This window comes from Rhinichthys klamathensis, unplaced genomic scaffold, assembly GCF_029890125.1.
Source record: "Rhinichthys klamathensis goyatoka isolate OS25496 unplaced genomic scaffold, OSU_Roscu_1.1 h1tg000477l_1, whole genome shotgun sequence".
NCBI classification, from domain to species: Eukaryota; Metazoa; Chordata; class Actinopteri; order Cypriniformes; family Leuciscidae; genus Rhinichthys; species Rhinichthys klamathensis.
Genome location: NW_026606965.1, coordinates 214985 through 227571, shown reverse-complemented (window position 1 = coordinate 227571; position 12587 = coordinate 214985). Strand labels below are relative to the sequence as shown.

The window sequence follows — 12587 nt, the reverse complement described above, 5'->3', positions numbered from 1 at the left end:
CACTTTTTTTCAAATCATAGTTATTTAAAATACAGGACCTTGTCAAATTCAACACGGCACAACTCTTATTTAAAGCATTTCACAACCTATTACATGCTAATATACAAAAGTTATTCACACAGTTGTACAGTTTGAGGAGCTATGGGAATTTTTCTATACTTACGGTCAAAACCACCAGGAGTTTCTGCGTGTCTGTATGCGGGGTTAAATTATGGAATAGTCTGGGGCTCGAACTTAATGTCAAAGTATTCACCCGTTTAAAGCACTCTACAAACAGAAGGTCTTGTCACAGTACAAAGAGGGCGGGGTTTAATCGTCTAGGTGTTGTGTTTATGTGTTCATAGGCCGTGTTATCTTACCTTGTAGGTATTCTGATTACCTGGTATCACTATAACTGTATAGATGTATTCATGTTTTCATAGGCTGTGTAGGTATTCGGATTACCGTGGTTGGTATTACCATAACTGTAGCCTATAGATGTATTCATGTATTCATATGCTGAGTAGGTATTTGGATTACCATTGTTGATATTACTATTATTGTTACCTGCGGTAATATATGGTGTGTATTTAAGATATGCTGTGTTTTTTTTTCTTTTTTTTTTTTTTTTTTTCTCATGTGTACAAACATAATTGTAATTGAAAGTAATGATAATGTCAACAATTAAGGAAGCAGCTACCTTTGTTTTTCCTTTAACTGTAACAGACCGGGGTGGGTCTAAATAAGTCCGACTTCTTCCCACTCCGTTTCGAGCAATTGGTTGATTTATGTGTGTTAAAAATCAAATGCTTCTTATTGCTTGCCTTGTGGGATAGTAAAGTGTGCTCACTGCAGAATTTCGCCGGCAGTAGAAGGTCATCCGGGTACTTTTAGCCTACTCTTTTATGAGTACAGTGAATTCGGACATACTACTTTTGTCACATAGTGTTTTTTGCCCACTATATAGTAGGGAAGTATGCGATTTCGAATGCAGGCAGTGTGTCATTATGGAACATTAGCCCTTGTCACGGTGTGGTGAAGGTAGAAGAAAGGCGAACAGGCAAAAAGCTCCAATATAAACCTTTACTAATATCGCTCACACAGGTACAGGGATGACGGGCAGAAGGTTTAACACACACACGATACAAAGTAAACATTAACGAGAACGGACCAAGACTGACTAAACAGAAGAGAACTAAATACAAAAGGTGATGACGTGACAATGACAGACAGCTGTGAGGAACATTAGTGTCCATGGTGAATAATGACATGCAGGTGATAGGTGATCAGGTGATGGCCGATGGTGTGCAGGTGGTGAACATGAGGGATGCTGGGAAGTGTAGTCCGCTGAGGTGTGACAGTACCTCCCCCTCCCGCAAGGCGCGACCTCGCGCCGAAGATAGACCAACAGCGGATGGAGGGGGTTCAGGAGGAGGACGAAGAGCAGGTGAAAGGTAGACAGAAGGCAGGAGGGACAAGGGTGGAGCAGACGGTGCAGGCGGCCAGGGTGGAGACGACGGAGGGAGGAGCCATGGAGGAGGCGGGGCTGACGACTCCACGGACCTAGGCGATGCCGAGGGTCCGGTGGGACATGGCGACGCCGCAGGCTCTGGTGACTGAAGTGCAGGCGGGGACACAGAAGGGCACGGTGAAGCCAGAGGGAGTGAGGACCAAAGGGGAACTGAAGGGAGTGAGGAGTCCAACAGAGCCAGGGGGACGAACGGACGAGGCATAGCCAGAGGAGAGAAGTCCAGAGGTGAGGGAAGTTCGACGAATGACCAAAGTGGATCCGGGGGGAGGAGGGAGCCTGGCGGAACTAGGGAACTGAAGGGCCACGGTGGAGCTGAGGGAGGTTAGAGCCAAGGTGGAGTAGATGGGACGAAGGGCCGAGGTAGAGTCCTGGTTGCGGAGGTTGGAGGTGGAGACCGGGGATCCACCGATCCACTGCAGGCCGGCAGACCCACGGCGACTCCCCCTTGCAGAAGGTGGTATGAAGAGGAGCTGAGGGGTTGACAGGCAGTGGCGGAAGAGTAGAGAGGTGACAGATGGAAGGAGGTGGGAGAGGGAGGCTGTGTGGGAATTTGGAGACAGACTCGGGGACAGAAGATTCAAGCTCGGCAGGATTGACGTGAATCTCAGGCTCGGCAGGACTGACGTGCAGCTCGGGCTCGGCGGGCATTACGTGATGCGCAGGCTCGGCAGGACTGACGTGAAGATCAGTCTGGTCAGGCATGACGTGAAGATTCTCAGGCTCGGAAGACATGACGGGCAGCTCAGGCTCGGTGTCAAAGTCAATTAAGTCATTTTCATGACTCTGGACGAGGACAGGAAGCGTGGCGAAGAAGATAGCTGGTGTTGGTGGTTGAGTGGCGATGTCATCATCAGCCTCACCTACGGTGAAGGCTGAACCACTTAACCACAGCACATGATCCAGGTACTGGGCGAGCGTACCTGGGATCGCTGCTGCTGGAGCTTGCTGGTATAGATGATCGTCCAACCCACACCAAAAGACTTTTTGGACATCATCAGCCCAGCTTACCCCATCAGAGAGCTCCAGGAACTCGGCGACATATTCCTCAATGTGACGGCCGTCCTGGAAACAGGTCAGAAGCCGGTTGGTGGAGTTGGAAGGGGTGATGAGATGGCCATCTTGTCCCGTTGTTATGGTCCGTTCTTCTGTCACGGTGTGGTGTAGGTAGAAGAAAGGCGAACATGCAAAAAGCTCCAATATAAACATACTAATATCACTCACACAGGTACAGGGATGACGGGCAGAAGGTTTAACACACACACACACACACACACACATTTGAGTCTAAATGACTGGTTCATTTGCTCAGGAGTTCTGGATGAACTGAGAAAAGAGAAGAAGACAGTAATTTGAAATTAAAATGAGGAAAGTGTTCCACTTAGCTGAATGTTTTGCCTTTAAGTTATTATGTTTTTGAAAAAGGTTGATCAGCATCTCCATCTCATTCCTCCCCGTGAGGATTCACAAAATAGGAATTTGGTACTCAATGTGTATGCTTGTGTGAGAATATGTCTGCAGGTGTGCTTTTCAGCAATAACCAGCTTTGTTAAACGTACAACAATGTGCTCTTGTATGCCTGCACGTGTGGATGTCTTGGCTTGAGCTTAGTTAATCAGATGGCGTGTGATGTGTTAGAGTGGGTAAATATGGCGATGGCTCAAATGGACGATAATAAGCTGTGTGATTTAATGTGTTATTCATTTTATTTTGGTGTTATGCCGGAACATAGCTGATTTAGTACATGCTTTGTGATTTAGATCACAGTCTATATGCGCGGTGAAGACATGTAGGCAAATATCTAGAGGTTGGAAACTTTTTAAAGTGCAAACATCCTTATATTTTGAGCAAATCTAAACTGTTAAGGAAGGATTAGCGAGATGAAAAGGCAGTGTAGGAATCATAAAGAATTATACCGAGGCGGTGTTCCTCCCTAAGGGAATGCCAGAAAGGGTTTCTTATGCTGTTTGCACACTAAAAGCATGCTCACAAGTACACATTGTCGCTCTGTAAGTTAACCCTTCCTGAGGGTCAGAGAGAAATGTAAGCTTCAGACATTTTCTTGATGTTTGCTTCTAAAAAGCTGAAGAATTTAATCGGCATCTGTCTGTTATGTGCAGAAAAAACCTGCAAGCTGCTGTATCAGCTGCTTAGACAGAAGATAAAGTGTTTATATGCATGTGTATCAGTGTAAGACTGTGTTAAACCCCTATGGGCTGATGGTGTCTGTGAATATCTGTGTGATCATTAGAGCCTTATGATCAGCGGCATGTAATAATGCCTTCAAAGTTTCACTCACAATCCTTGCACAAAAAAATCTGTCATCATATGACACATTGCTATGTTCCATATATTATATTTACATTTTTTGGAGCTTGACTGCACTTGGTCACCATTTGCATTCATTATATGCAAAAGAGCAGCGTGAACTTTCTACTAATGTTCTCCTTTTGTGTTCTACGGATGAATTTTTTAACAACATGAGGGTGATGACAAAATGAATGAATAAATATCCCTTTAGCAGCATTTATTAAGCTAAAAGCATTATGCAGCACGAAGTAAGTCTGCATGGCTATGCTGCCCACACTGAGCCACACACAATAGCACAAATTTGTCAACTAGGACTGCAATCATTTTGCTTATTTAAGTTTTTTTGGATACCATTAAAGGTATGAGAAAGATCTGACCAGCATAAACTGTTAGTGTGATGCACCCTTCCCTGCGCCATGCTGTAACTAGTTGTATTATGGTAACGTCTAAACAATTAGTGAAATTAGTGGTATGATTAGAAATTTGTGGAAAGCTATGGTTGCCAAAAATGCATGATAAAAAAATACAAATCACAAATGTTTCAGGCATTACTGGATTGGAGGTAGCTGTATATTTTATGTATCAATAACTGATATAATGTTAATATACAGTTGGGGGTCAGTAGTACAGTATAGTAGTTCTCTACCAACCTACCTGAACTACTAAAACTGCTTTGTACCTTAAAATATATACTGAAAACAACCATTATAATTAAGGTCAAAGTAAACATTTTGAGTTGACAAAGTACATAAAAACTGGACTTTCTGACAGTGGCTAAAATAAACATGTATAGATGGTTTACAGTGGTCAGAGTAACATCCATGACAATAAATGAGTAAACATCAACACAACAACATAAGCCACCTAATACACATAATATAGAAACATAAATCTGAACAAATACAATGCATTGTGATGTAAATGTCACACAGGGACTTCTGCAAGGCTTCCTTTACTTTTTCCCACTGTAATTTAATAAATTGTATATTTTACTTACACTACCATCCAAAAGTTTGAGGTCAGTAAGTTTGGTTGTTGTTGTTGTTGAAATAAATTAATACTTTTATTCAGCAAGGATGCATTAAATTGGTTAAATGTGACAGTAAAGACATATATAATGTCGCAAAAGATTTCTATTTCAAATAAATGCTGTTCAAGAAAAAAATCTATCATGGTTTCCACAAAAATATTGAGCAGCACTAAAGACTGGAGTAAAGGCCCCTAAGAATTAATCTTTGCCATCACAGGAATAAATTACATTTTAAAATATATTCAAATACAAAAAGTTATTTTAAATTGTAATAATATTTTACAATATTGCTGTTCTTACTGTATTTTTGATCAAATAAGCAGCCTTGTTGAGCGTAAGAGATTTAAAAAATCGTACTGACCCGACCCAAACTTTTGCAATCTTGAATTATTTTTCACTATATGTGCTAATGTTTAGCACATTAACATATATTGCAAATGATGGCACATTCACAGGGAGCAAACAACAACCAGAAAGATTTATTTATATATTTTGGATAGTCCAGTGAGAGGGGTTAGTGGGATGAGGTCATGTTGTGGTTTGGATGCAAATCACACACCACCCTTGTGACTATGAGTGCTTTGTCCCTAATGTGTCAAGAGCAATGAGCGCTACCACTGCACCACGGCTCCAGCAAAAGATTTGTTCTGTTTTGAATATTTTGTCACATTTTCTTTGTAAATTCATGGTGTATGCTGTGTTTTTCTTGTTTCCTAGCACACTGCGATTACCATGTTGCAGCTCTAACATTAGCATACAGTTCAGTGGTGATGACCCCAGGTGATGCCTCTGAGGGCCCGACAGCAGAAGAGCCCTGTGACCTTCCCTCAATGCTCTTTTTTTTCCTGCCCCCCTCAGTGCTTCCTGTGACTCACTCTGAACCCCCCCTTGGCGTCATTCTTAGCAGAATAATGGCAGTAAATCCAATAAAACTGCACACAATGGAGCTTAAATATAGCCTTGATTAAATGAATGTTTTACTAATCTATTTAACTGAGCAGTGCAACAGGATTTCACACGTATTGACCAGACACAGACTGTTGAGCTGTTTGTTGACAGACACTGTAAAATAACTGTGTGCTGCAGTGTGCAAATAACAAGCAGATCCCTGCATAATAGCACTGAGAAATAACATTATTGGGATAGTTCCCCAAAAAAGAAAATTCTTGCATCATCATGGCACCTTCATGGACTTTCTTTTGGACAATATTTCAGTTGTCATGGTCAACATGAAATAAAGAGCAATGTCTAACTTGTGAACGATTTGTTCTTTTGAGATGTATTCTTTATCAGTGATTTGGTTGATCTAGTTCACAAAACCAGGCTGAATGATTCATTCAAAATCAGAGTTAGCTATCTACATTTAAATGCAGCCAAATAATCCGTTAGTAATCTGATTGATGGCTCAATCGGACTTAAAATCCTTCTACACCTCAATCCATCTGATTGAGCTCGATCCCAATTAAATTTGAATCAGATTGGAAGGGGTGGTGTAAACCTGAAATAATCTGATCAATTCGAAAAAATTAATCATTTAAAGGGCTAGTTCACCCAAAAATGAAAATTCTGTTATTAATTACTCATCCTCATGTCGTTCCAAACCCATAAGACTTTCGTTCATCTTCGGAACACAAATGAAGATATTTATAATGAAATCCAAGAGCTTTCAGAATGTTCTTCATGTGTTCCGAAGATGAACGAAAGTCGTATGGGTTTAGAACGACATGAGGTTGAGTAATTAATGACAGAAATTTAATTTTTGGGTGAACTATACCTTTAAACTTTAAACGCTTGAATTGGCTACTTTCTCAATCGGATTTAAAAATACCTTGCGCACATGCTCAGGGCCATGGTACTGTATATGCCAGGTGTCTTTTTAGATGTCATCAAGGATAAAAGGACAATTATACTCACAATAGCTCCGGTGACATTATGGCGATGGCTTCCTCCGGTTCCGAATGTGGCGACTGGCACTGTGTATGCGCTGAAGTTTTGTTTGGAATACATGTAATGTACAAGTAAACAAATATGTGAATTGTATTGGAATTGATTGGAAATTCAGGGTTTTTTTAAAGCTTGAAAGCTCCAATCTCAATTCACTGCAATTGCATGGAAAAGTGGGACCAACACAGTTTATCCATTAGAGGAAGAAAGAAACTGGTTGAGTAAATGATTACATTTTTTTTTTCCGATGAATCTAAAAAGGGATATTTAGAAAGTGTTCATTTTATCCATCTAACTCTAATCATCCATTGCTTAGAGAGTTACGAAACTCCCAATCCCTCTTTCAGTTCTGGGCCACACTGTTTGCCAAATCATGGATTCAGGACAGTTCAGAGGTTTTCAGGTCATGATTGAATTGGACCAGCTTCTAAGCAACCTTAGTCAATATACTGTAAAGCTACAATCAGATTTTCTTCTTCAGTACAACTTTCTCTCATTACTTACTCACTCCATAACCTACTTACACTCTCACCCTCTTGCTTCATCTTCTTCGGTTCTAGCTGTTGGCCGACCACCCGCCTCGCTTGACAGAGATTAATGGTCCCAGATGAACGTGCGGCGCTCTTCTTTGTAGTGTTTAGCCACAACGGCTGCAATTAACAGCAGATTAATGTCCTCCTAATCAATGAGTTTACTGTTTGTGTACACTGGCGCTGTGTGAGCTGGCCTGTCTCACTCAGCCACAGAAAAGCAACACTCACTATTGGGAATAGTAAAACAAAGCAAAAAAAGAGACTTAAAAAAGACACTTAGTTTCATGTTGCTATTTTTAATGATGGAAAAAAATGGTTTGCCTTTCCCCACTTGTTTCTGTTATGAATCTGTCATCATGGTACAATATATCTATGCCACTGGTACTGCAGTAGAACCATTTGGAGTCTTAATAATAATATTTCTATAATATTTCATTAGCATTGCAATGCAAACGCCACACAAAAGCTAAAATCTCTGAATAGTAAAACGATGTAAGATGTTTCTTTATTTATTTATTTGTCTATTCAAACGTCTCGCATATAAGCTTCTCATCTCACTTCCAGTTTTGTCTTGGTAATGAGGTCCTACTCAAACGCTCTTCCCGTCCCTATGCCGTCTCTATAGCAACTTACAGCGACAAACGTGATGATTCCTTCATTTGGAACGGGTTTAGATCAGCCTGGTAAAGAAGCGGATTTGTTAAGCCCTCAAATTGCATGCAAAGCCGTGAAACGCTCGCTTTCAGCAGTTTTGAACCGTGCCGGTATCTGAACTTTCTCCTCACGGTCCATTAGATGTATGCAACAGAGAGATGAATATCAGGGGTTTGATGAAAGGGACATTTTACATGCTCTGCATCCTCGTCTTTTGTTGTGAAATGAGCGTACAGATAATGAAACCTCATGGAGGAGAAAATGCAAGTCTGTGTGGGAATTTATGGGAGGTGGAGAGGAAATGAATAGTGCTGAGGACAGAAGGAGGGAGCTGGGAGGAAGTGAACATGGAAAATGCTGAGGTAAAGGTGCTGTTTGTTGGAGGCCGGCTTCTGCATAAACTAGTGAAACTTTATTTACGCATACATCTCCTGCAGAGCATTTTCTATATAAATAATCACATACATACATATAAAAGAACAAAAAGTAAAAACTACACAGTGAGAATAAAAAAAAAAAAAAACATAAAAAAAAATATAAAAAAATTGGAGGCCGGCTTCTGCATAAACTAGTGAAACTTTATTTACGCATACAGTGTGTGTCTCCTGCAGAGCATTTTCTATATAAATAATCACATACATACATATAAAAGAGTTACAAAAAGTAAAAACTACACAGTGAGAATAAAAATTAAAAATAAAAATAAAAACATTAAAAAAAATGTTTTTAAAATTGGAGGCCGGCTTCTGCATAAACTAGTGAAACTTTATTTACACATACAGTGTGTGTCTCCTCCAGAGCATTTTCTATATAAATAATCACACACATACATATAAAAGAGTTACAAAAAGTAAAAATTACACAGTGAGAATAAAAATAAGAAATTAAAGATTTTTTTTTAAACGTAGGAGACAAATTACATTTTAGTTGCCAAATTAACAATAATATTTTATTTATTTATTATATGTTTTGCATTTTAAATTACACTCTCGGTTCAGTAAGGAAGTCAGTTGTGAATCCAGTACGGCTCTGAAGTATTCACTGAGTGAATCTGAATATATATTGTGAATATATTTTAACTGACTCATTGAGAGTCTTTTTGTGAATCGGACATCAAGGCTCGCACTGTTTTTTCTTTAATTTACATGAAATCAAAATTTGCATTTAATTTAATTTACAGTTTAAAATTTAATATATTAAGAAACTGCATGTGGATGCTTTTTTTTCTTTTGCATTTGAGACAATTGTTTATTTTCAGTCCCAACAGAGCTCTGAGAATGGTTTTGTAAAATATTGTATTAATTTTTAAAAATGCCATTTATTAATTTATTATAAGTTTTATATAACAGTTCAGTGTGGAAGTTGGTTGTGAACCCAGTACAACTTACTAAACTAATCCGATTTAAACCGCTAACTCGTGAGCAAATTTAAAGCTTTTTCGTGAATCTTTTTGCCTGAGTCATTAAAAAAAAAACTGATTCAAAGAACTTGTCTTTTGTCCGTGAATCGGACATCGTGTTTGTTGTTGTTGTTGAAATGTCGATGCACGCTGATAACAAATGCCACCTCACAAGATGATACGCAAAGAAACTGCAAATGCAAGCTGTGGCACAAAGTTTTCCTTATGAGAGTTTATATTATTTTCACAATTATTTAGAGAGAGAGATTGTACTATATATTAGCACAACTACCTCCTTGCTTGTACTTAAGCAACACAATGCTTCTGGTTCAGCTGAACATGTGAAATAATTTATGTCTCTCTTCTATAAATATATGATGTATTTTGTGTGAATCTGTGGGAGAGGAAAACAATAGTGAAGGATCAGTATAGTTGAAGGGTAGGGGGCACGGGGGAGGCATGTGTTTCCTAGACAACAGCTAGCGCTCGCCAAACAGGTCTTCCCTTATTAGTGACAATAGTGCTTGAAGTCCACTGACGTCTGTTCATGACAGCAAAGCATTTCAAAGTTGTGTGCCTGGATCGGTCCACAAAATAAAGTCTGTTTAAACAGCTGTGTGCCAAAATTTTCACAATCCCTCACTACTGTCATAGAGAGGATATTTATGTGTGCTGTACACATTGATGGTAACCATGTAAACACGCAATCGGCTCCCACACTCTCATGCTGGGAGATATATTTGAGACTGTAGTTGCTTATAATCTCTGTTTTAGTCATATTTAATCAGATTATAACTCTTAGTAGATTAAGCAAATTAAGCTGTAAATGAATACATAGGTTCCAGGATGCGAATGATGTCTTCATCTTGCTGTTTGTTGCTCTTTTCAAGGCTTGGATGACTGTCTGCAGCAGTACATTAAGAACTTTGAGCAGGAGAAGGTGGGCGGTGAACAGCTGTTGAGAATCACACATCAGGAGCTTGAAGATCTGGGTGTTTCTCGAATCGGCCACCAGGAACTTATTCTGGAGGCTGTGGACCTGCTTTGTGCACTGGTGAGCACATACGCAAACACACAAACACAGGTGCACTGTGTTCTCAACAAACACAAATTGTATCTGCTTTACAGAGTAAATGAGTTTTATAGCATTATGTTTCGCTTTATTTCGCTGGTGTTATGTTTTTATAATAACATAACTGAAACGGCATAATAGCAATTACAAGATGCGTAGTTATGGTTCTGGATGCAGATTGGTGAATACAGTGTTACAGCTATGTTATATTCCATGATTTAGGGCCAGATTTACTAAACAGGACAAATTAGTATGAGAGCGTAATTCCCAAAAAGTGCGGATGGGAGTGAAAAGTTCTGCGTGCAATCTACTGACGACACGCAAATTCAAGAACACAGTCAAATCATTTCCATAATGACCAGCACAATCTATCAAGGGCAGCGCAAACTAGCGTCTGGTTTAAGACAATGCTTTTTTCGGCTGTAAATAATGGCGCAAATACCAGTAAATTGACCCGCGCAAACCTTAGTAAATCACCTTGCATGATTCATTTAAATACTCTCCTCCCATAAATTTTGTATATGCACAATGGTATATGCATATGCAATAAGGTCAGCCGCAAAAATAACCCATTCCACGCCTTTTCAGCGCTAATTTTTCACTGCTTGTCTTTAGTAAATCCTGACAGTAGTTTTTTTAATGCCAAAAGAGGGTTTGCGCTGGCTCAAGCTGTTAGTAAATCTGTTATGTAAGCTGTATTATGTACATTTATTACATCCACCTTGTTCAATAGATCAGGGGTTTTGAAAAAAGGAAAAACTTTTAAATAAAATAGATTAAAAAGCAAAAAATGAATAAAAGGTTCAAATATACAGAATTTCATATTATTACTTTTTAATTCTGCTTTCTAAAGACTGGTCAGAAATCATGAGAGGAATTTTATTTTCTATTCGCAGCCATAGTTTAAAGTTTTTCTTCAGGTTTATGCTTCTAAAAGTATCCTGATGGTGGATAGAAAAAGTAAATATATTTTTCTAAATAAATTCTAAAGATTTATAATATATAAAAAAAAATTTACTATATATTTTTTGACATGTCAAAATGAATAAAAATAGCATGTGGATAAGCATAATTAAGATCTAAGCAAAGAGGATCATCATATTTGGGGGTCCGTGTCATTAAAAAGGTTAAAAACCTCTATTGTAGATATTAAAATACCCAAATCACTCAACCACTATACGTTATTTTTATTCCTGAAGCACCTGACCCTGTTTTTCCCATGCTGCCTCTATGTTTATGGTAATTGCATCCTGTGCAATTTATAATAGCCAAAACAAACACTTTGAATCCTTGAAAATCCCTCCATTCCCCACTGTCATCCTGCACACAGTTTCCAGGCTGTTCTGATGGGGTACAAGAGAAATAAGGACGCTTATGCAGAAGGAGGGAAAGAGAGGTGGAGCGACTGAAAGATTGTGTGGGCAGAGTGGGTAGAAAACTCTGCAGCAGTCGGGTGAGAGAAGGAAAACAAATTAAAACAGGAGAGAAAGGCTCTGAGGGAGAGCGAAGAAAAGTGTGAGAGAAGGAACACAGCAGTCCTGAGCGGATGAAGGAAGAGGGCAGAAAAAGGAGGGTGAATGGGGGTATATTAGCCACTGCCTTTGCAAACTGGCCCCCTGTATTCCTCTTATTTGTTCCCACCATTTGTTATGTCATGTGCTTAAGCCCAGCTAGTCCCTGAAAGCTTCTTATGTAATGCTTCTCTGGGTTTGTCCAACATGGAGCCCTGTTGCATTAAATATGATTACTCATCTGTCCCTCATGCTGGTTCCATTGCATGACAGATCCCCACTGGCTTTTGTGTGCAGCAAGGCATTCTGGGAGATCCGTACTATGTGGTGTCATGTGGAGTATAGGCCGTAAGGGGGTATCAGGTAGAGCGATTTATAATGTTACAAAATATTTATATTTCAAATAAATGCTGTTCTTTTGAACTTTATATTTATAAAAAAAGGAAAAAATGCATCACAGTTTCCACCAAAAAATTAGGCAGCACAACGTTTTATTAATAATAACATTGATAATAATAAGAAATTTTTCTTGAGCAGCATATTAGGACGATTTCTGGGGGATCATGTGACACTGAAGACTGGAGTAAAGATGTTGAAAATTCAGCATTGCCGTCACAGGAATAAATT

At 39.3% G+C, this 12587-nt stretch overlaps 1 protein-coding gene across 2 annotated transcripts in view; it reads left to right on the top strand.

The window, feature by feature from the left end:
* The window catches only part of cnksr2b (connector enhancer of kinase suppressor of Ras 2b), a 41069-nt gene that overhangs the window by 2077 nt on the left and 26405 nt on the right, over window positions 1-12587 (top strand). For both annotated transcript variants that reach the window (XM_056237087.1, XM_056237086.1), the window contains exon 2: window positions 10268-10431. In XM_056237087.1, coding sequence (XP_056093062.1) covers window positions 10268-10431 — 164 coding nt within the window. The remainder of the gene's footprint in view (window positions 1-10267; window positions 10432-12587) is intronic.